At 40.9% G+C, this 25186-nt stretch overlaps 1 protein-coding gene across 5 annotated transcripts in view; it reads left to right on the top strand.

Moving 5' to 3' along the window:
- Nucleotides 1-2849: 2849 nt before the first annotated feature.
- ELL2 (elongation factor for RNA polymerase II 2) overlaps nucleotides 2850-25186 on the top strand; it is a 65624-nt gene continuing 43287 nt past the window's right edge. For 2 of the 5 annotated variants that reach the window (XM_043514168.1, XM_043514170.1), the window contains exons 1-2: nucleotides 3012-3103; nucleotides 16204-16251. Coding sequence is in view for 2 of the 5 variants with exons in the window: in XM_038401128.2 (XP_038257056.1) it covers nucleotides 2972-3103; nucleotides 16204-16251 (180 nt within the window). In the remaining 3 variants the exon portion in view is untranslated. Of the gene's footprint in view, nucleotides 3104-16203; nucleotides 16252-25186 lie in introns of all 5 variants that reach the window. The other 3 variants (XM_038401128.2, XM_043514167.1, XM_038401129.2) reach the window with 3 other exon arrangements.

Below are 25186 nucleotides of genomic sequence, written 5' to 3'. Positions count from 1 at the left end.
GGAGCCTTAATGAGATAAACACTTACATGCAGAGAATTACACATTTTACATTCAAGAGGTTATTCCTTTTCACATTGTATTGTGTGTGTTCTATTTGTATGTGTGTATGTGTGTTATTATTCTAAAGTTTATTTTTACTAATTTGACCCAGGAGTGGGGTCTATCATTGGCAAGAGAAGCCAAAAGAAGTGTATATTGAAGAAGAATTTTGAGTAGGGAGATTGTATGACATGAAGGATCAGAAAGGATGGTCCTTTCAGAAAGAGATAGGGGGAAGCTTAGAAGAAAGTGCAGCCACTTGTGGAAGAAGGGAACAAATGGGGTGCAGAAGAAAGCGGAATTAGTAGTGTGCTGTGTCTGAGCAGGACAGTGGTGAAAGTCAAGTTATGCAGGACCTTGATGAAGAGGACAAAGAGTTGAATTTGTTGCGGAAGGAGATTCAGAGCTAACAAAAGGACACTAAGGGCCATCTACCCTAAGACAAAAGACATATTTTAAAAACATGTTACCTAACACCTTTTAACTAACACATTTTAAATCTCTAGCACAGACAGGTAAGTTGTATTTTATCACATCAGTTGGGTGGGGTGAACCATAGGGCTGGGGTCAGAGTGGAGAAAAAATTAAGGTAGTGGTATTCCTCCAAGTTCTGCCCACAAAATGTGCTTCACCAACATAAGCCACCAAAATCAGTAGCCTGTGCAGATATTCCAAATATGATTTGTGTTGCCTTTTGTGGGCTCATTAAACTCGACTCCTTCTCCATGTGGCTTAAATACGCCTAGGTTCCTTGTACTTGGCTCTTTTTTGATTTGGATGACTTGGGTCACCTAAACAAGAAGTACAGTTTTGTAACTGTCCTTCTCCTTTTTTACAGGAGGAATTAAATAGATGACATTTAAATTATCAACACTGGGCATCTGTGTTAATGGTTTCCAGGCTCACTACAGACTTATACAGACATCTGTGTGTCAGGCCGAGTCTAAATTAGAAAAGTTATACTGGCATAAGTTTGAGGTGTGATTTTCTTACAAAAAGGTTATACTAGCGTAAACCCTAGTGTGGACATAGTTATCAGTTGCCTTCTATGGAAATAGTTTATTTTGCTTTCACTGTGGGGAGGATGCCATTTCAACTAAAACAGTGTAAAGCAGCCTGAGTACTTACCCAGGAGGTCAGGTGGGTTTGTGCTCAGGGGCCTAGCATAGTAGCTCAGCAGAGATAGCACTTGTCTGTCTACCTGGGCTGGAAAGCACCCTGCCAGACACCTGGCCAATAATGCCACAATCTGCTAGATGCTACCCATGTAAAGAAAGACAGCACCTACCTCAAAGAACTCACAATCTAAGGTTACGTCTACACTTAAAATGCAACAGCTGCACATCTGCGCCACTGTAGCACTTCAGCATAGACACTTGTTGCAACAGCTCTCCCCTGTAGTAAAGCCACCTCCCTGAGAGGCAGTAGCTATGTTGATGGAAGAATTCTCCCATCAACCTAGTGCTGTCTACACCAGGGGTTAGTATGGTTTAACTGTGTCGCTCAGAGGTGTGGATTTTTTACACCCCTGAGCCACATAGTTGTACCAACCTAATTTCCTAACGTAGACCAGGTCTCAACATCTAGGTTAACATAATTACATTAGTCAGGGGTGTGAAAAAATCCATACCTCTGAACGAGATAGCTACACCAACCTAAGCCCTCCTATAGATGCAGTGTGGTACTCAATTAACTCAAGTTAAATGACACTTGTCTAGAGAAACCCAAGAGGATGATAAAGTGATGGAGACGGGAGAAGACAAATTAGGTGGTGAAGATGACAAAACCCCTGATGTGGGTTGGGCTGTTGGGTCAGGGTCTGGGGAGGAAAACATGGATTTTGTGATGTTGTAGAGGAAGCAGCAGCAAAGAGTTGCAGCAGGATGGATGCGTGAGGCCAAGGAGGTTTACAATTCTCTGTCACCATTTCAGCCACACATGAACAAACTACACCACTTTGGTTGGGTGGGAGAAGGTGGATTCAACAACGCAGAAGACAGCACAGGAGAGGGGAAGAAGCATGAAAAGAGAGAGGGACCCGATCATCAGAACGAAGAGGCATGTCACAGGCAGCCGGGGGTGAGCGGGAGTTTTGCGGGGGAATCACAACGCACGCCGGGGCAGCTAAGAACAGCGCTGCTCCCCTATCTGCCTCCTGTTATGGCAGCTCCCAGGCAGCTTCGGAAGCACGGGAAGAACAAGACTTCAGAGCGGGAGCCCTGTTAGTCTGTCTCAGCAAAAACAAGGGGGAGTCCTCGGTGGAGGAACAAGGGGTTTGTTTGCTGGAGCGCCCTGCCACGCCGGAGCGCGGCGAGATACCCGGGCGGGCCCGGGCGGGCGCGGGGAAGGCGATCGCACACGAGCGCACGCCAGGGCCCGGGCTGGAACGCGCGAGCGGATCTGCGACTAACGCCCCCTCGGCCCGCACGGGGACAGCGGGGGAGGGCCCGGCTGTGCGCCGCTGTCCCCGCGTCCTCCCGTGCCCGTGCCCGTGCCCCGGGGGCTCGGGGCAGCGGCGCAGGGCGCCCGCTGCGGGGGAAGGACAGTAACCGGTCACGTAGGAGGCTCAACCCCGGTCGCTGGGAACGTCAATAATGACATCAAACGTGTTTCAATAAATCTCCGCCGACGTCAGCACCTCGCACCTCCCCCCGCGCGGAGCCTGGCTCGTGCTGGCGTTCGGGGCCGCCGGCTCAGCCGGCCGGGTCGCCTCCGCGCGGCGCGATGGGCGGAGCGGGCGGGCCCGCTGGGCGTGTCCCCGCCGGCGCGGGCGGGGCATTGTGCGGAGTGGGCGGGGCGCGGCGGCGGCTGCGCGCAGGCGGGGGTGGCTGGTACGTCAGCGGCAGGATGGCTGTAGCTGCGGCGGCGGTGGCAGCGGCGGCAGGCAGCGCGGCCCCGGCGGTGGCAGCAGCGGGGCGGGGGGCAGTGTAAGATGGCGGCGCTGCGGGAGGGGGGCAGGTACGGCGTGTCCTGCGGCAGGGTCATCCAGGACAACATCACGGTGCTGCACGTCAAGCTGACCGAGACCGCCTTCCGGGCTCTGGAGAGCTACCAGGGCAACAAGGTGAGGGGCTCCCCGCGCTCCTCGGGGCTGGCACCGTCCCTGGCGGGGATGAACCCGCGGTGGTGCGGCGGGGGCTCGGCTGCCCTGCCCGGCGCTCGTCGTGCCCGCTCGCCCGGGAGGCGGCAGCTAGTGAGGAGTAAACGTCTCTCTGCGGGGCTGCCAGGCAGCGAAGGGGTCCGGCCGGGCTCCCCTCTGCCCCCGGGGGTTCCCGTGTTCACTGGTCGGTCCCTGAAGCCTCTACCGGTGGGGACTTGCCCCTGTGGGACCGGCCCCTCTTCCCCCGTCGCCTGCTGCCGAGCCAGTTCCCGGGAACAACACGGCCCTTCCCCTCCCCCCCCCCCCCCCGTTGGTGCCAGCTGGTGTCCCTGGAGCCAGCGGTGACCGGAGCCAGCAGCTCCCAGATGGGGCAGATTTCGCTGAGCTGTCATGTCTGTGTTTGGCTCTGCCAGTCTCCTCCTCCTCTCCCCCTTCAGACCTGACTCCTAGGGAAAGCGGGAGGTGGCTGGCTGTGGGTCTGAAGTGACTGTGCCATCCATGACAGGTTTATTACACATCTTTCTAATGCTGCTAAGAAAACTCTTTTATGGCAGCTCTCCCCCCTTCTTTCCCTGGGCCTCCCTGCCGCCAGGCGGCCCTGGGAGATTATGATATGCCCCATGTCTCCAGTGGCAATGGCTGCTGCTCCCTCCAGGGGCTATTGTTCAACACAAGAGAGTTAAAGTTGCAATAGATCTGCTGCTAGTTGGGGTGACCTGCCTTTTTGGGGGTGAGGGTCATGTCGTTTTTGTCTTTGTCCTTAAATCTCTTTCTAGAGGGGGAAATTGATCTTAGGTGTGTCTTGTATAGTTTAAACCGATTTTAAATTCTGGATGGGAAGTTTTGTAGAGTTTCAGGCAGCATTTTACATCTTGCGTTTAAAAAAAAAAACCAAAAACCTTCTTCAGAGACTTTGTGCAGCAGGGCGATGGTGCCCATAACCTTTTTTCCTGACTGTAGTTTTCCAGTTGAAACTTGAGACCTCAAGTTGCATTTAATGGAAGTTAAAAGTGGCTACGTGCTACAGTATGTCCCGAGGAGGAGGATTAAGCTCTAATTAGAGTGTGTCCTTTCATTGGATTTCAAGATAAATACCTGTCTTTTCTCCTATCCCTTCACTTCATTATGATTAAAAGAGAATTGTTGGGGCTTCTGTGTAATTTTTTTGTAGTGTGTAATACAGGACCTGGGGAGGGGAAGGTGCTGATTGAACATTTCTTTTCTGAATATGCTTTCTTAAGTGCCAGCAGGCCTTCATCCAAAAGACCTCTTTCACTCACTGAATCAGCTTCTAGAAACACTTCTTAAAAATATAATATATAAAATAAAGAGTTAAGTGGTCACAGTAAAAGGAGAGATGAAGCTGGGTGATGACTTGGCTGTAACAGGTTCTTGATTGATACCAGATGCTCTTCCAACCTGGCTACTCTTTTCCTTTACAGCCTCCTTCACACTAAAGGCTGACTCAGACCTGGATTTCCCATAACTGACCCCCCAAATTGAGCCTTTCCCTATGACTAATAGCTGCATCTCCTTCCTCCATAATAAACAGCTTACTCTAAAATAGTGTTCTAGTGTGCTGTGCTCTGTCTCCTCTGATGTGCTGACATCTTATGTTTGTTTTAACGTGTTTGGCAGCTTACTTTCATGTTGCACTCTTACCGTTTAGCAATGTCTAGCCAGCCTGGGTTCCAGTGCTACATAATTATACCACAGCTTGTCTTTTTTTGCTTGTAAAATTGGCTGACTGTTGCCAAATGCAGAACAAGAATCAAACTTTGAATTGCCACTTGTCCTGTATATGATTGGGGAATTGCAGCTATTACTATGGCATGAATACTTGGGGTTTCCTTTCATCTGGTGGGGAACTTAATTCCTGCAGCTCTATATGTAAATCTTGCTTCCCTGGGTTTTATGCATTATTCACAGCCCCAGAATGAGTCCTGTCTGGGCAGGGTTAAAATGGTCACTGATACTCTGTAAACTTTTAAAGGGACAGCTATCCTTGTGAACCAGTGGCTTAAGGACACTTGCAGATGTAAAATAGAGAACTTTTTAGAAATACTTATAAGGCTTCATCTAGTGCCACTTGGTTAAGTAAGTTATAGCATTCTTCCTTATAACTACTGACTAAATTGTGTTTGTTATCTATATAAACTGTTTCTGAGCTTTTGCGCCCCATGGTTGGAAAGTCACAAGAAGTTAAATAAGTATATGGGAGGGCTGTAAAATCTATTAGCAATGTCATTAAAGGGTTTAAAGCAAACTTACACAATGCATGTGTACTTAAATGACTAAAGTTTCTGTTGATATTTGAAGTTGCAACCATATTCCAAATTGTTAAAATCATAAAGACAATTAAAGTATCGGGGTAGCTGTGTTAGTCTGTATCCACAAAAACAAGGAGTCCGGTGACCATTAAAATAATTATTGAAAGTGTCTTGCTTGTGGTAGTGAAGGAAGGAAACATTCTTACTGGTCCATATAACAGGTGAAATGTGTACTTCTCCGATCAAGTTTGACTATCAGGAAAATATTTCAAATGTGTTTTTTTTTAAGATAGTTCTATAACTTTTAAACAAGTTAATATTTTATATTCAAATTTAATTCTAAAAAGTAATTTTCTGTGTATAAACTATAAATATGGTGTATAATGTTGGATTCTGAAATTGACACTTGCATGTTAGAACAGATGACATTTTGGACACTCTGCTGATGGCAATAAAACTGCTTTCCTCACTGCAAGTAAATGCATCGTACAAACAATTATGGTAAATTATAACCTTATTTTTAAGTGATGATCAGTTTCTCAATTCTTGTGGTCTTTCACAAAATATACCGAGAAAAATATTTTTATCAGGCTTCATTATTCTGCAGTTTAAAGGAAAATTGAAGTATTAACAAAACAGTGAAAAATCTGAAGAAAAATTAATGTCTTCATAAGTACATGTTGCTGTTTTATTATATTCATAAATGTGAGTAAAAAGAAAAGGAGTACTTGTGGCACCTTAGAGACTAACAAATTTATTTGAGCACAAGCTTTCGTGAGCTACAGCTCACTTCATCGGATGCGTTCAGTGGAAAATACAGTGAGGAGATTTATATACATAGAGAACATGAAACAATGGGTGTTACACACCGTAACGTAAATGTGAGTGGGATTCTCTCTATGGAAACTAACTCCCTAGCTGCAGTTTAATACAGCAGGAATTAAAAATGAGAGAGGGTGGGATCTATCACCATTTGAACAGATGGCAAGTTAAAGAACTACAAAGCTGTTACATAATACTAATTTTGTTTTAATTAACAAATTTCAAGTTGGTTTAGCCACTGAAATTTCTAGTTTAAAGAAACCTGACTAGTTTAAAGGATTAAATCAATTTAAATAATCTTATAACAACTCTGATATTTTTCTACCCAAGCAGTCATCTACATCAGAATGCTTCCTGATTATTGAATTATATTTCAGATGCCTTTCAGTATTTTAGCAATTGATTAGAATATCTTTTTTTATAGCACTACATTTTCTGGATGGAGAAAAAAGGAGACGCTCTTCATAATTAACATCTAAATGGTCACAATTATGTCTTGCAATTCACAAGTCATTGAGATGGCTGGGGAATGAAGAGTTCTCACTCTTGCAGCTGCTGCTTTTTTTTTTTTTTTTTAGCTGGTAATACCTGTCTGTTACCTATCTATCTAGGCTATCAGAACACTGGCTTGGCTTAGGAATGCACTCTCTGCAATAGGAAACTTTTTATTGAAAATTTAGAATTTGTATTGCATAGAATTGAGGAAAGCTGTAAATGTCTATTCTCTTCACCTGTACCTGTAATTCCTCTGCTCTTCCTAATATTACCAATTCTTGTTTTGAAGGCTTTCTGTGTAATACACATGAGCAACATTTCAGAGGAGGCAGTAGCCAAACTTGCAGAGCTATGAGGAAAGATCAGGGTCAAGGATAACCCTCAAAAGTCTTAGTGAACCCATCGCTGTAGCATCTAGATACCACGTTAGTAGGCTGCAAGCAGTATTGCGCTTGTGTTTAATACTCAAATAGTTTACATAAAAGTGACTGAAAAGTACACTCCCTTGTCATAGCTACTAAATTAAAAGTTTGCCTCCTTCCACATAAACTGAATTCTTAATGCAAGGATTCTTAATATTTTTGTTTTTAAAAAAAACAAACATAGTCATATCTGCAACAAAACTGTTAACTGAATCTCTTCAGCATGGTTCATGTTGCAGGAAATCCCTGATTCTTTACTTGGCATGCACAGATTGGAATGAAAATGTAGGAGATGGGGCCAGCAGTAATCTATGATGGAAAGGTCCTAGAGCATGTGGAGTGCCCTCTTTAACATTTTTATAAGGCCAAGTATATACACACACACTTTCTGGATAAAATCTTGCAGTGTTATATTACCACGTTTGGTAGCAATGCTGGGAGCACTAGTGTACACAGGCTCAGGTGGCTGCTGGCATTCTTACTGCTGTGTTAGGTAATCCTGCTATGTGTGGGGTTAGGCAACATGATAGTGAAAATGGCTGAGCCCTGTTCACACTAGTATTCATTTCAAAGGTAGAGCTGAATGGAATACTAGTTTGCTTCTCCATGCAAAAGTAGAGTGAATGCTGCAGATTATTCTGTGTGCCTTTTAATGGAAAATCCTTCAGTTTTCAACATCTTAAAAATAGCTGTCAAATGACAATGGTAATTGCTGCTAGTCCTGACCAATGAGAGAATAGAGTTGAGAACATAGGTTTCAAAAATCTACCACCTTAGATTGGTTTTACTCAAAAACTAAGTAGTCATTCAAGTTTCTCAGTTGCAGAGGCAGAGTAGCTAATAACGTGAGTCCAGTATATAATCTTGTATTATTTACACTTGGAGCTTATGGAACTCATGCGGCTAATCATTTTTTTTTTTTTTTTTTTTTTTTTTAATTCTTGTAGGCAGTGTTTTTGCCCATGTGTGGCTTTTGATTTCACTTGAATGGACAAATCACTTGAAAATGTACACTAAGGAATAATCCTCATTGGCAGGAACATGGACCAAAATACCTAATAGGTTTGTTTGTTTTTTCTGTGGTCCATGCTTCCTCAACTACCTTTAACTGGCTTTCTGCTCTTTAGTCCTCTCCAGTTTGACCATTTCTTTTTTTTTTTTTTTAAAGACCTGTCAGAGTACAGAAGGTTTCATTATAAAACAAAAGCACATTAGAGATGTTGATGCATCTGTTGAGCCAACTTGGTAGAAAACTGGTGGTACATAATTAACCTTATTCAGGGGGTGGAGGAGTGGAAGATACCTGTGTATGGAGACTGAGACATGTGAGCAGACAAGGTCTCTGCCCAAAGGATCTCTTGATAAACTAAACAGTAAACCTAGAAAAGAATAAGTTTGGTGGTGGTTTTGTTTTCCTCCCAAAACTAGATCTTGGGTAATTGCGTGGAGCCGTTCCACTACAGTTGTGTTTGTGACATTCTGCTACACAGGCTTGTATTCATTCTTTACCTCAAATGTATGTTTAGCTGGAAACTATATTTTTTTTCCCCCCTGGGGTAAAATGTGACTGCAGCAATGTTTGAAAGACAAAAGCTACATTTTATTGCCATTTGATTTAACTTTTACATCAGTGGTTCTCAAACTTTTGTATTAGTGATCCCTTTCACACGGCAAGCCTCTAATTGTGACCCCCCCCTTATAAATTAAAAACACTCTTTTATATATATTTAACACAGTGAAGTGGAGTTTGGGGTGGAGGCTGACAGCTTGCAACCCCCCATGTAATAACCTCACGACCCCCTCAGGGGTCACCACCCCCAGGTTGAGAACCCGTTTTACATTAAGGTGGTGATGCTCTGAATAAAGTCCATCATAGCCGTATAGGCATGAACAATCCTGCCATAGGGTTTCTCCCTGTGTTCACAAGCAGGTCTGAGTTATACTCAGACTGCACCTTAATACCTCAGTATTTTATTTTCTCTTGGTGATCTCTGTCTTTCTTGTTGCTATTGGCCTCTTGCGTTTAGGGCAAAGTATGTGTGGCTTCTTTGTTTGACCACACAAACTACTGGATCATTTTACTTGGCAAGGGTGCTGCAAAGCAATAAAGCCTGAACCCTACTTAGGCTTCCACTTAGCAGCTGCAAGTCCACTAATTTAAGATTTGAACTTTGGGTCCTTCATGATAGTGCAACATGCTACAAAACAGATCAGAAAGTCCCGCTCTCATATCAGAATTTGAGATTAACACTGGGTAAATTACTGCAGTACAGAACTCTTTCGAAGGTTGGGATTGAGGGAAGAAAGCTTGCATTCTGAATAGTTCTGTCCTTTTTATTTAGATAACATGTTAGGTTCTCATTTGCTCATTTTGGGTTGCTCTGTGATTAGAAACTTAGTTCTTATGTGGCATTTTCTCAGTTGAAATAACCTAGTTATCCATTCCTTTGCTGAACTGAAAACTGGTTTATATTTCAAAATCTGTGAGCTTGTCTAATAGAATATGGCTATTGCGTTAGCCTACACAGTCACTACATTCGTGTCTGACTTGATGCTTTGTGAGGAACCCTGATACATAACTTTTTACTTAGAATATTAAACTAAATTTTATTCCAGAAAATTGAAACAATGGATTGTTTCCTCTAAATTTTCTTTGTACTGAACAGGCTAACAACTCCACTGAGCACTACATTTTTGTCCTTGAGCAAGTGTTAGCTTGAATTTGTCATCCCCCCTCCACCACGCACACATACACAAGTTGTGTGCGTGGTGGCGGGGGATTGTGTGAGGATGAGCGCTGTGTTGTGGAGGTGGGGGGGTTGCCCCAGGGTGATTCCTCTCCAGTATTGCACACTAGTCTCTACCCCTGCCATTTGCAGCCTTAGGAATTTGGCCAGGATTCAGTTGGGGGGTGTCAGACACACACACCCTCTGGCCAGGTTCTCCACTGCCTCTCAGTGGCAGCAGCAACTGCCACAACCCTGGAAATCAACTGCTGGGCAAGGGGGGGAGGGATTTGGCCCCTTCAGACCAGAGCCACTGCTGACCTGGATTGTCAGCGGAGAGCCCAGGCGAACCTCTCCCCTAAATTCCTGTGCATGGGGCATCCCAGAACTGCTGCCTTCTCCCAGCTGTGCAAGCATGTCTGTGAGACTTCTGTCCTCCTGAAGTTCTCCCAGTCCTCTCCTCTGATAGGAGGAGACAGGGCTTCATGCACCCTGTCCTGGGGGGGAGGGAGAGGAGCAGGTTCTTAAGGGGCCACACCACATTCCTGCCAAGGCCACACAGAGACATAAGCAGCCCTGGAAAAGATTGCCACATGGCCATGCATTTTGCAGGGAACATTACTATACACCAACATTAGGAACTTTTATTATGTAGGACCTGTATGTATTTTATTATGTAGGACTTTTATTATGTAGGACATGTAAACTGTTCAGAGTACAGTGGATTGCTTGAATTGTTGGATACTTGATATGGGCCCATAAATATATGCTGACTTGATATACATTCAAAAGTGCACCTGAAGAACACATTAAAATGGGCCATATTTTGAGTTCTGCAGGCTTGTGTGAATGGGAAATTTCAACAGAATGCCACTCTCTCCAATTTGAGGTTGATCTTGACTAGCTACATGAATGTAAAAACTCCCTGTTTCTAGTCTCTGTGAGGATTTTACAGCAAGATAGCTAATTTCAGTTAGCTATCATGTTGTAAAAGGACCTGTTCTTTTGCAGTGAAGCTATGGCCAAAGACAAAACAGTCTAATTTTAACACACAAGTAGGTTGAGTTAATGACTAGGCTCCCCCAGAGTCTTTAATTTGACCTGTAACTTGTGTGAAAACTACAAATAGTCTTATCTTCACTAGGTTTTTAACTGGAATGAAGAATACACCTTCTCTTCCTAGTAAAGACAAAGTCACAGACATCTTTGCATCAGTTACGTTCTGGTAATGGTTTTTGAGGGTTGTTTAAACAAGGTGGCTTGGAGTATCTCAAGTGTTCACAAGACACCTAGCCCTATATCACTTGACGACAAACTTCCCAAGTTCCTTTGATACTGTTTAACTCAGTGTGGAGGCAAGATCCTTGACCTTGGAAGCTTCACGTAGCTCTGAATGAAGTCTTAAAATTAACTTTTATGTCAGCAAAACACTGCTTGGTGTATATGTTTAGCTACAAGGATGGAAATATGGCTAAGCAAAACTGGAACATGGTATAAGCAGAATTTCTATTAGCATCATTCAAATTTTCTGAGTTTCATTGAAATTTTTTTTTCTTGTTGCTTGTTTCCAAGTGTTCAAAGTTAGGTGAACCAACTAAATTGTCTTCTGTTTTGAGAAACTGATAAATTTTAATTGTTTACCCTTGGTAGCTCTTTCTTGGCTTCCACAGTGAAACATCAGGCCTATCAGACTAAGAGTATGTCTTCATTGCATAGTTAATCCAGACTCTTACCTGGGTTTTAGCCCGATCCCCTATACAATCTACACAAAAAAAACCCTCTAACAGGTTTGGAGGTGCGTTAAGCTCAAGCTAGTTTATATAGCTGAGGTATAAATAGAACATGAGCTCCAGTCTAATTCAGTGTGGAATTTGCTGACTTTGAAGTGAGAATGCAGACAGTATCACTGCTGATATTCCTCCAATGCCCTTCCCATAATTCCTCTCAAAAGGCAGACAAGTTTTCCTGCAATTGACTTGGAGAAGGAGCCCTATAGTGTCATCACAAAGAACCATGGGATATGCCCCCAGAGTCACAGATGAGTGCAGAAATAGTAAGGTAATGGTAAAGCATATAGGGCTTAGCCTCGCCAAAGCGACCCCATAGCAAACCTAGCAGTTCAGATCCCAGTGCCAATCATTAGGGTCAACAGTGTTGTGAAGACACACCCTTTATTTGATAACTTTACTAAATTTACTACTTCAAAAAGAAATACTGTCTGAGAAGCTAGCTTAAACTGCAAGTGGTGGAGTGTTCCATTTTGTTGGGGAATAGGGAACACACTACTATTAGAAAAGGAGTACTTGTGGCACCTTAGAGACTAAGGAATTTATTTGAGCATAAGCTTTCGTGAGCTACAGCTCACTTCATCGGATGCATGTGAGCTGTAGCTCACGAAAGCTTATGCTCAAATAAATTCCTTAGTCTCTAAGGTGCCACAAGTACTCCTTTTCTAATAGTAGTGTATTCCCTATTCCCCAGCAAAATGGAACACAAGTACTCCTTTTCTTTTTGCAGATACAGACTAACACGGCTGCTACTCTGAACACTATTAGGAGCAGCATAAAAATTCCATCAACATGAAGGGTTTTGGTTTTTTTTGACAATGCTTTCTTTGACTGTAGCAGTGTTGCTAGCATTCACAAATTGAGTCCTATGATTTAGTCCTGCTGCAGGAACTCTCACGATAATTTGAAGAGCTCTTGCTTTCCCACAATCTTTAGCCCTGTGCATGTGGAAGCTCTCTTCTTCCCTCCCACAGCCACTACCATCCAGTCTTTTCCTCTGCTTCTATCTCATCACCACAAACCCCACTCTGCCACTATTCCTCTATTTCTATTCTGCCCTGCTCTTCCCTCCCACCAACTCCTGTCTGTCACCGCTCATTCTCTGCACTTCTCAGCCTCCTTTCCCCCCCAACTTGAGTCAGGAAGCGTGGAGGGGAAAGTTGTCTCTCAGTTCTTATGGCTAGCAGCCACAGAGGCAACAGGAGGAGCAATTTCAGAAGAAACTGTGCTCAGTCCCTTGCAGCCTGGGTTGGGGCACGTCTCAGTTGATTTGCAGATGAGTGGTCTGGCCAGTATATTGGAGCTGTGTAGAGATGGGTCATGATCTTTGTGGATGGAATCTTCAGAAAATTTAGTTACCAGCCTCTAACAAACTTCTACTGAGCATATGTGAACTGCAGTTTTCAGAGACTTGTAACTAGGCCAAATTTAGACTGTTTGTCAGTGATAGCAACAGGTACATACCTGACACCAGGGTCCTCTTAACAAATTTCAAATTCCTGCTGCAAGACATGGGGCCCTAGAGGTTTCCCAGTGAAATGGTTGTAAGGTGGTTTTTTGGGGGTTTTTTTTTTTTACATAGGTAAACAATCTTTTGTTACCCTAACGCTGTACTTGAAAACATCTGAAATATTTTGCCTGAAATTTCCCAAATTTTCTCTGAAATATACCTGGCATGGAATATTTCAGCTGAATGGCTAAAGTTTGGGAAATTTATAAGCAACTGGAAACAAGGCCTTATGGAAAGTGTTGAATAGCCATAACTACAGGCAATGCTACCAGCTCTACCTATAAATATTTGCTGGCTTTATTGTATTATGTATTGTTTGGAAGAAATAAATGTAATTATCATACAATCTGATAACTTTAGATTGAAAATGTATGCAATTTTCAATCGAATAATATCTCCTTGGAGCAGGGAGAGAGGAAGGGAGTTGAATCATACCAGGAAATACGATTTTTATTTTTAAAAAACTCATGATTTGCAGGGATCTGATTCAAGCTTTTTGAATTTTTGGATTTGGTATTATTATGTAGAATGTTAAACATTAGTTGGCATGCCTTACTGCATTTTTTTAGCACAAACGCTACACTTTAACATTGTCTAATTTAAAATTAAAACTTAAATTTCAGTAACTTTAAATATTACATGGGACTTCTCAACACAGATTTGAGTATATTTTTTTGACTCTTAGTGTGTACAAGACTGGCTACATTTGTAGTATTTTTACAGTGAAGAGCTTATTTATTCTAGTTTGTTGTATTTGAATCAATCCCAGAATTTCCATTCATATACTGTTAGGATACCTACAGTTTTTTAGATTCTCTATTATAGCTTTTTCTGATTAAAATAAACAATGCTGTGTAGGCAATTAAAACAGGGTGTCATTAAGCATCTTTTTAAAATATTTAAAACATTCTGAATCAGAGTTAATGATTACATGCACTACCATAACACATGCCTCTTTATTCTTTAACAGGCATCCAGAGTTGTTATAAGACAATTATATTGCCTTAGTAGTCTTTCTGTAAAATTTCACTACTGCCCAACTATATTCAAGCGCCTTCTCTCAATTTTTTAGGTTTGTTATATTTTGATCTAAGGAAACCAAGAAACTATAGACTTTTTATTATGTAAATGTAAACTTATGGAACACTTGAATGGGCCTTAACACAGTTTTTAAAATGAGCTATTTTTTGCTGTTACTTTTAACTTTCACTTAATTATTGGAACTAAAAAGTCATGGAGCAAAGCTTCAAACAAGAACTCTAGTTTTACAAATTAACAGACACTTCACTGTCCCACTCCTGGTCTCACAAAATGCTATCTAAGTTGTCTCTAACTACTCTTTCAGGACAAATTCTGAAACGGACTTTGTTTAATTTTTTTGGAATTCTTTGTTCATGGTTTCAAGTAATGTGTTCCAAACACTGAAGTTTACAACAATGTAAGTGTCAATTAAAAGAATGATGAAAGACTCTCCTTCCTTTTATGTTGAGTAATCTGCTTCTCTTTGATTTTTTTGACGTGCAAGAACAGCATGTTTCTATACTCATATAATCCCAGTCAGTTTAGTTCTCCGTACTAAATTGCTGAGCATGATCTGCAGTTAGCTTCTTACTGTATTATAGCTAAATATCTAGCAAGGAATGACAGGCATTTAAAAAAAGCCCTCATCTTTCTTATTCTGGGTGAGGTTGCTGTATTGCTGAGTTACAGTTTAACCCTTTTAGATCATTTAATAATATATGTAGGGCCCTACCAAATTCACAACCTTGAAAAATGCATCATGGACCATGAAATCTGGTCTCCCCCTGTGAAATCTGGTCTTCTGTGTGCTTTTACCCTAAAGTATGCAGATTTCATGGGGGAGACCAGCATTTCTCAAATTGGGGGTCTTGCCCCAAAAGGGAGTTGCAGGGGGGTCGTGGTATTGCCACCCTTACTTCTGCGCTGCCTTCCGAGCTGGGTGGCTGGAGAGTGGTGGCTGCTTACTGAGGGCCCAGCTCTGCAGGCAGCAGCAGAGAAGTAAGGGTGGCAATATCATACCATGCATCCTTACTTCTGCGCTGCTGCTGGCGGCGGTTCTGCCTTCAGAGCTGGGCTCCCGCCAGCAGCCGCTGCTCTCTAGTTGCCCAGCTGCGAAGGCAGCACTGCCTCCAGCAGCAGTGCAGAATTAAGGGTAGCAGTACCACAGCCCCCTCTACAATAATCTGGTGATACCCCCCAACTTCTTTTTGGACCCCTACAATTACAATACCATGAAATTTCAGATTTAAATAGCTGAAATCATGAAAATAACTATTTTTAAATTCCTATGACCATGAAATTGACCAAAATGGACCATGAATTTGGTAGGGCCCTAAATATATGTAATCTTAGAAGATCCTCAGTTACAGTTGTACTCTGACTAAAATTAATATAATATGAAGGATAATTCAGTGTAACTATAACTTGGTTTTAAACCATGTAATGTCTATATTGAAACCTTTAGCATCTGTGCAGTTCAGTGACCAACTCAACATATGGAAGATTGTTAGGTTACGTCCGACAAAGCAAATGGCTTTTAAAAGAAAAAAGTTGGATCCATGCTGAAAATCTTGAAAAATTATTTAATGCATATTAAACCTTTGCTTGGTTTCTAAATGGTGTAATGGCATATATAGCCATTTACAGATTATGGAAACCGCTTTACATCTTCATCAAACTTGTATAAATTTAGAAGTACACTAAGTTTGGCTTGCTAAACAAACTTGGTACAATATACAAGTATTTTTTACCTAAAGGTTCAGGTTTTCATTTTATTAACACTTCTATTTTCATTTAGGGATTGAAGTTCAAGGTCAAATGTATTTACATTTCTTCAGATTATAAAACATGTAGCTTTTCTTTTCAAAGTGAACCTTTGTCTCTTGTTACTAAGAGGAATACAACTTTGTAAATGTCTGTTTAGATCATTTTGTAATGGTAAACCCCGTTCTGCGTTGGAATTGTGAAGTTTATTATAATTTTTTTCACTGCTTTTTACAAATTTTTTATAGAATCGTATTCCTTCTCGACCCTCAATCCAATTTCAAGGACTCCAAGGGGTAAGTTGTTTTATTTTAATTTTTAACTTGGCAGATAAAAATAATGCAGTAAATAAAACTTAGTTTTTACTTAGACGTCTGCCTTTTTTTTTCTTCTAGAAGTGTTCATAATTACATATGCAAAAGGAACAACTAATGTGAATCTCACAAATAGTTCAGAAAAGATTCAGTTACCTCCTGAGTAAACTCCTTTTTCCTTTAAATAGATTGAGACATTTGGCATGTGTTTTCCCTTAAACCCTAAACACAGAGAGGAGTTAACTTGTATTGTAAATCAGCAGTTTAAATAGAATTAGATTGGGATCAGAAGAAATCACAAATGTCTGCTTGAGAACTGTGTAGACAGGCGAGTTTTTAAACTATTGTGTCTGAGCCATCAGTGATGTAAGCTCTTCTTGGAAGTCTGTAAAATGAAACATTTTTGGAGCCAGCTGGTGAAGGGTTGAGCTGAGGATGGGAGTGGAAATGGGGTCTATGAAAGGATCCTTCTCTTATGAAGTGGTCCATTAAATGAAACAGTATGAAGCTTAGCGCAGGAGACAAACTTGAGTTCAGGTTATGATTTGCAGAAATACTATCATGAAGTGAAAGCATTTTAGATGATTTTCTTAAGGTGAACAGTAACCAGCCTCTATGGAAATAGATTAGCTGTTTATAAAACAGACAATGAAAAACATTTCATAAATATGTAGTTCTACAACAGGCTCAGAGCTTTTTTTTTTTTTGATTTCATGGCAATATAGTTGATAGTGTTTAAATTCTAAACTTAATTGCCTATTCTCTCCCTCAGCCCCCTCTCCCATTGTCTCTCTCCATTTGTGCAGAAGCTAATGTGACTGTTTACTTGTTCTTATGCACTACTGAGATTTTTCTTAATTCATTGCTGCAAAGGAGTAGTGGGAAGGTTTATGAGGTTACTAAATTGGTGATGCATTGAATGCTAACACTTAAAATCTGTATAGAGTGTTGTAGCCATGTTGGTCCCAGGGTATTAGAGAAACAAGGTGGGTGAGAGAGTAGCTTTTGTTGGACCAACTTCTGTTGGTGAAAGAGACATGCTTTGGAGCTTACACTAAGCTCTTCTTAAAATCTGGGTATTTATCATGGTATGTCAGATACTGATTTTTTTATATAAGTGAAGTTCTTAACGTGTAATCTGTGAATGTTTACAAGACAATTTTCCTACTTTACCGTCTAAACAGTTTTAATGCCAGAAGACCTTAATGTATATTTTAGTTTTATTCATCAAGGACAGTGTTTTGGAGGCCTCTTCCCTTCCCCTTAAGAGACCTTTTCAGTACACTAGAGGAAAAATGTGTGTTCTGTGTACTGAATGCTACTAAAATTTCAGAGTCATATTAAATACATGTAGTACTTATTAGTACGACATTAATGCATTCTCTTCCACATGCAACAGAACAGTAAAATACACTTAGAGGAAAGGTAAAATGTTTACATAACTGTTCTAGTCCTTCAATTATCTTTATTTTTTTTTTAATGAATGTAACTTGTGCTAGAATTTTCTATTCATGAGGATAGTTACATTGTGAGGCATTACTAATAAAGCATCAATTCTGTTTTAAGGATATTCTGGTAATTATTTCAAAATGTATCCTTTCAGCAGAGTGTTTTCAAAAGCTTCCCAAGCTTTTTTTTTTAAAGAGAGGATTTAGCAGTGTTGTTCAGTATCCTGCAGCATTTGTTTTTTGTCAAATTTCATTTTAAGTCAGCAAAAGCACTGATTTGCAGTTGCTAGACTTCTAAAGTTGAACTGACGCTTTTAAATAAATATCAAAAAAAATCCAAAGATCACTAATCTGTAATGCAGACATAAACATTCTTAACGAATATTAACATTGTCGTTCAAAATGGACTCATCTGTCACTTAATTGTTCTGTGACTGAATTCCATATTTGGGATTTTCTTTCCATTGATGTGGTTGATGCCAGAGCTAACTTCTAAAACAGAATAAAGAATGCAGCTGCTAAAATACCTCAGCTGTTTGTTTTGGGAGAAATATGCACAAGTCCCTGGGCTTGCTTCTCAAGAAAAAAGCACTTCAGGTGATCATTATAAATCTATTGGTAATTTCTTAATGTGTATTTTGTTAATGACTTAGGGTCTGGAAGTTTCCTATGTTTGCTCTAGCAAGCATTAAGAAGATGTTGCATGAAGATACTCTTATGAAACGAATGATATTTTAATTTAGTACTACTGTTCATACAATAACAGAATAGAAGTTCTAAAAACTGTCTTAGTTGTAGGTATCTACCCCTCTCCCCCCCAAAACTAAATGCTTTAGACCAGAAGATGGCCAAACCACGGCTTGTCAGACACATGCTTCTCTTCTACAGTTAAAGTGCAGCTCACAGAGCCCCCATTCCCCACATCTATTCTCTGCCTACCTGACTGTGGGCAGGAGCTTAGGGTTTTAGCCCCGCAGGGATTGGGGTGCTGGGACTTGGGGCTTTAGCACCGCCTGAACCCTGCCGCCGCCCCCAGCCCTCCTGTAGGACAGAAGCCCTGAGCCCTGGTGCACCCTCCCTGCAGGCCTAATGCCCCTAGCCCCACCACCCCATCGCAGAGCAGAAGCCCCCTAGCCCCACCACCCCATCAGGTAGGTGGAGAATGAGAGAGGTGTGTGGGACTCCAGGAAATACTTCAAGAGAATACTTAAGCCATGGTGAACCCGATACTGTGAGAATGAGATAGAAAGAAAAGCTTGAACATGCACGTTGTATCAGGAAATTGCATCGTTCTGTATTCAGATGTTGTGCTGCGTGGTCCTCATATGCGTGTGATCTCCTTTAATTCCACAGAATACAGGCTGTGTTTACTGCTCATAACTCCATGTTTGAGTAGTTTTAGATTGAAGTGTTAAGCCTAGGTTAATTTCATGGATGACAATGACCTCTTACAATTTGAAGAAGAAAACTGAAGTTTTAAACTAGAATGGGAGAGATTTTTGCATTCACTCTTAAAGATGGCAAACCCTTGTCTTATCTGCAATGCATCACTCACTCACTACAAGGCGAGCAACTTGAAACGTCACTATGAAATGAATCACAGTAACTTTTTTCATCTAAATACCCTCCCAAATCAGAATTAAGGAAAAACAAGCTAGCTGCATAAAAATTGCACCTAAACAGTTGTCGTACACTATTTTCAGCATTCAGTAAGGAAGCTGACACAACGACCTGAGCTAGTTTTATGATGTCATGGGATATCACTCATGCAATATGTCCATATTGTGGTGATGAATTTAAGAAGAATGTTGCAGAAGTGATTGCAATTTTACATCCAAGTAACACAAAACTTCAATGACTAATTAATAAAGCAAATTCCAATTTCATGCCACACTATAAAGAGGCATATCTTCCAGTCTGTTTTGGATCTTGCTTGCAACATCAGCACTATCTAAAGAATTCTCTATCATTCAGCCTAACTGTCGAAGAATCCACAGATATACAAGGTAAACCACAACTAGCTATACTTGTTGACGTTTCCACGGATGTAATTGTGAACGGAAAAATGTTGGACTTAGTGGCGCTAAAAGAAACAGCTCACGGTGTTGACATAAAGAACACTCTCTTGACAAAGCAGTGACAAATTGGTCAGGATAAACTTGTCCATGTTGCAGTGGATGGAGCACCTGCAATGGTGGGGGTGGGGAGTAGGCCTTATCAGACTCTTGAAAAGTAATCCCAAATTTCTGGAGTTTATCCCTGTTAATTGCATCATCTATTGTGAATATCTCACAGGCAGATACTTCAAGTATGAAAACGTTACGAAAACAGTCCTAACAATTGTCAATTTCATCTGCTCAAATGGGAAAAAATTTTCATTAAAGAATTGGATCTTTGAAGACAAACCTAACAGTGTCTCTTTCTACTGTACTGTGAGGTGATTTTCAATCAGCAATGTGTTAAATAGATTTGTGGAACAGTTGGAGCCTATCAGTGCTTTCCTTGAAGAAAAGGGGAAGTCCTGTCCATAACTGGGGATGAGCAATGGATGCAGGATCAAATTTAGGGGAGAAATCCATTTTAACTAATTATTTTCATCAGATTACTTCCAGTTTAATTATCAACTGACTTGTTCACATTCTGGCCGGTGAAGGGAACCTTTCAGCTTGCTGGAAAGCTTATACATTTCTTTGATTATAAAGTTCATGCAGTTACCTAGATCCATGGCAATGAGTGCCTTCTAAGTACTTGTAATAGTAATAAGTGAGATATTATAAGGACTGTCTTTTAGAAAACAGTTTGCTTTTGAGGTAACATAGCATGACTGCCATGATAATATCTTGCCAGTAATAGGCTGCACAATAACTAGCTAATTTTACATAAATGTAAAATACAGCATACTTTATAGACACAACACACAAATTTAGGAGCAGTCTGGAATGTGATAAACATTACATAACCTTTGTCTAGCAGACAGAGGTTTAATCAGATACAATGGCTGGAAGATGAAGCTAGACAAATTTGGACTAGAAATAAAGTACACATTTTTAACAGTGAGGGTAATTAACCATTGGAACAACTTACCAAGGTCTGTGGTGTGTTCTTAATCACTGGCAATTTTTAAACCAAGATGGCTGTTAGAAATGATATGCTCTGGTTCAAACTGGAATTCATTAGAGAAGTCCTGTTTGTTAGGGTCACAATGGTCCTTTTTGGCCTTAATCTAGGAATCAAAAAGACCCCTAGAGGAGGTTGCTGCAGAGGAGCATATGGATTGGACAGACTTCTTTTAGAGGAGACTCTATTGATAGAGCTTCTCTAGGTTTTAGTCAAGAGGAGAGGATGGAAGAGAATAAAGTATGGGTCAGTTCAGACAAGAAACATTCTCATAAAAAAGAATCTGACACATCAGAAAAGGGCAGAGAAATAAACAGTGACAAGTTTTTAAAGTGCTTATACACAAACTCTAGAAGACTAATAAGATGCGTGAACTAGAGTGTCTTGTGTTTAAAGGAGGATATTGATCTAATAGGCATCACAGACACCTGGTGGAGTGAGGACAATCAGTGGGACACAATCATTCTGGGGTACAAAATATATCAGGAGGACAAAACAGGTCATGCAGGGTGGGGGGAGTGGCATTATATGTGAAAGAAAATGTAGAATCAAATGAAATAAAAAATCGTAAATGAATCCACATGTTCCATAGAATCTCTATGGATAGTAATTGCATGCTTTAATAAGAATATAACAGTAGGGATCTATTATCGACCACCTGACCAGGACAGTGACAATGAAATGCTATCAAAATAAAAAACTCAATAATAGTGGGGGATTTCAGTTATCCCCATATTGACTGGGTACATGTCACCTCAGAGACAAAATGCAGAGACAAAATTTCTTGATACTTTAAATGACCGCTTCTTGGAGCAGCTGGTACAGGAACCCATAAGGGGAGAGGCAACTCTCGATCTAGTCCTGGGTGGAGCGCAGGATCTGGTTCAAGAGGTAACTATAATAGGACTGCTTGGAAATAATGACCATAATATAATAACAAGCAACATTCCTGTGGTGGGAAGAACACCTCAACAGTGTGGCATTTAATTTCAGAAAGGGAAACTATGCAAAAATGGGGAGGTTAGTTAAACAGAAATTAAAAGGTACAGTACAAGCTCCATGGACACTTTTCAAAGACACCATAATGGAGGCTCAACTTAAATGTATACCCCAATTAAAAAACACAGTAAAAGAACTGAAAAAGAGCCATCGTAGCTTAACAACTATGTTAAAGAAGCAGTGAGATAAAAAGGCATCTTTTAAAAAGTGGAAGTCAAATCCTAGTGAGGTAAATAGAAAGGAACATAAACACTGACAAATTAAATGTAAAAACGTAATAAGAAAAGCCAAAAAGGAGTTTGAAGAACAGCTAGCTAAAAACTCAAAAGGTAATAACAAAATGTTTAAGTACATCAGAAGCAGGAAGTCTGCTAAACAACCAGTGGGGTCCCTGGACGATCAAGATACAAAAGGAGCACTTAAAGACAATAAAGTCATTGCATAGAAACTAAATGAATTCTTTGCTTCAGTCTTCACGGCTGAGGATGTGAGGGAGATTCCCAAACCGGAGCCGTCTTTTGTAGGTGACAAATCTGAGGAATTGTCACAGATTGAAGTGTCACTAGAGGAGGTTTTGGAATTAATTGAGAAACTTAACAGTAACGAGTCACCGGGACCAGATGGCATTCACCCAAGAGTTCTGAAAGAACTCAAATGTGAAATTGCGGAACTTTTAACTATGGTTTGTAACCTGTCCTTTAAATCAGCTTCTGTACCCAATGACTGGAAGATAGCTAATGTAACGCCAATATTTAATAAGGGCTCTAGAGGTGATCCTGGCAATTATAGATCGGTAAGTCAAACGTCAGTACCAGGCACATTGGCTGAAACAATAGTAAAGAATAAAATTGTCAGACACATAGAAGAACATAAATTGTTGCGCAAAAGTCAACATGGTTTCTGTAAAGGGAGATCATGTCTTACTAATGTATTAGAGTTCTTTGAGGGGGTCAACAAACATGTGGACAAGAGGGATCCAGTGGACACAGTGTACTTAGGTTTCCAGAAAGCCTTTGACAAGGTCCCTCACCAAAGGCTCTTATGTAAGTTAAGTTGTCATGTGATAAGAGGGAAGATCCTTTCATGGATTGAGAACTGGTTAAAAGACAGGGAACAAAGGGTAGGAATAAATGGTAAATTTTCAGAATGGAGAGGGGTAACTAGTGGTGGTCCCCAAAGGTCAGTCCTAGGACCAATCCTATTCAACTTATTCATATATGATCTGGAGAAAGGGGTAAATGGTGAGGTGGAAAAGTTTGCAGATGACACTAAACTGCTCAAGATAGTTAAGACCAAAGCAGACTGTGAAGAACTTCAAAAAGATCTCACAAAACTAAGTGATTGGGCAACGAAATGGCAAATGAAATTTAATGTGGTTAAATGTAAAGTAATGCACATTGATAAAAATAACCCTAACTATACATACAACATGATGGGGGGGCTAATTTAGCTACAACTAATCAAGAGAAAGATCTTGGCGTCATCGTGGATAGTTCTTTGAAGACATCCACGTAGTATGCAGCGGCAGTCAAAAAAGCAAACAGGATGTTGGGAATCATTAAAAAAAGGGATAGAGAATAAGACGGAGAATATCTTATTGTCCTTATATAAATCCATGGTACGCCCACAACTTGAATACTGCGTACAGATTTGGTCCCCTCATCTCAAAAAAGATATACTGGCATTAGAAAATGGCAACTAAAATGATTTGGGGTTTGGTCCCATATGAGCAGAGATTAAAGAGTCTAGGACTTTTCAGCTTGGAAAAGAGGAGACGGGGGGGGGGGGGTATGATAGCGGTATATAAAACCGTGAGTGGTGTGAAGAAAGTGAATAAGGAAAAGTTATTTACTTGTTCCCCTAATATAAGAACTAGGGGCCACCAAATGAAATTAATGGGTAGCAGGTTTAAAACAAATTAAAGGAAGTTCTTCTTCACTCAGCACACAGTCAGCCTGTGGAACTCCTTGCCTGAGGAGGTTGTGAAGGCTAGGACTATAACAAGGTTTAAAAGAGAACTGGATAAATTCATGTAGGCTAAGTCCATTAATGGCTATTAGCCAGATGGGTAAGGAATGGTGTCCCTAGGCTCTGTTTGTCAGAGGGTGGAGATGGATGGCAGAAGAGAGATTACTGATCATTACCTGTTAGGTTCACTCCCTCTGGGGCATCTGGCATCCAGTCTACCAACAGTGACCAATGCTGGGCTGGATGGACCTTTGGTCTGACCCAGCATGGCCATTCTTATCTTTTTATGTTACGTTCACTCATTGTATCACCTACTTTCAAAAGGATGTCCTAACACTAGAACCTGAGGGGATATACTTCTCTACTTTGTGCAGCCACAGCCCCCACCAAAATGTCAGCTCAAGAGCAGAACTTGATTGCACTGAAGGAGTCTAGCACCCACAGTAATTGGAGAAAGTACAGCAACTTCTAGTCACACTCCTAATACAAAACAGTCAATGATATTAAAAGATTGCAGGTTCAGAGCTGATAATGGGAAATCCTTTTTCACGCACAACACAAAATTAGCCTGTAAATTTGATTGCCATAAGATATGCTGAGAGTTTAGGAAGATTTGAAAAAGCATTGATCAGTAAATGGATAAGCATTTATAGAATTGCTAGAGTAAATGTTAACATGTATATGCAAGAGTTTTGTCAGGGCTATAAACACTCATGCGTCAGGGTATGACCGACTCCTTACTAGTAGAGATTAGGAGAGAACTTTCCTTGGAGGCAGGTTGTTTCAGAACTGCCTAGTGCATGTTTTCTTGCACCTTCCTCGGGAGCAGCTGGTACTGACCACTGTCAAACAAGATACTTGATTAGGTGGTCTGATCTAGTACAGGTACTAGTACACTGGTCTGATCTAGTACTGGAATTTTTATATACAGAGCAAGCAGCCACAAAGCACAAACGGAACCAAGACTATATGGAAAGACACTGAATTACTGTCCCAAGTTACAAAGACTAGCTGTATGCATCATTTGAGGGTTCAGAGTAAAACTTCTTTAATAAGAAAGATCAGTAATCCTACATGTCTCTAATGCATTTGTCTATCTAGACTTCTAAGAAGTTATGCTTCTTTTGATCTCCTATGATAGGGAGTACTCCTAACTATTGTCATTTTCTCCTTCTTACGGTATTGTGCAGTAAGATGACTAAAAGGAGGGTCTACTCATTATCCACTATACCCTCCAATTTTGTCTACATTTTAAAACTCCTACCTTTCCAAGATAAGTGTCTCTCTCTCTCTCTCTCTCTCTCTCACAGTCCTGCACTGCATTAGAGGACCACACGCTTTGTAGCTTCTGTAGGACAATCTTATACACCAGGGGCTCCTTACAT

This window comes from Dermochelys coriacea, chromosome 5 (assembly GCF_009764565.3).
Source record: "Dermochelys coriacea isolate rDerCor1 chromosome 5, rDerCor1.pri.v4, whole genome shotgun sequence".
NCBI classification, from domain to species: domain Eukaryota; kingdom Metazoa; phylum Chordata; order Testudines; family Dermochelyidae; genus Dermochelys; species Dermochelys coriacea.
The sequence above is the reverse complement of the archived record's forward strand: the minus strand, read 5'-3'. Positions and strand labels throughout refer to the sequence as shown.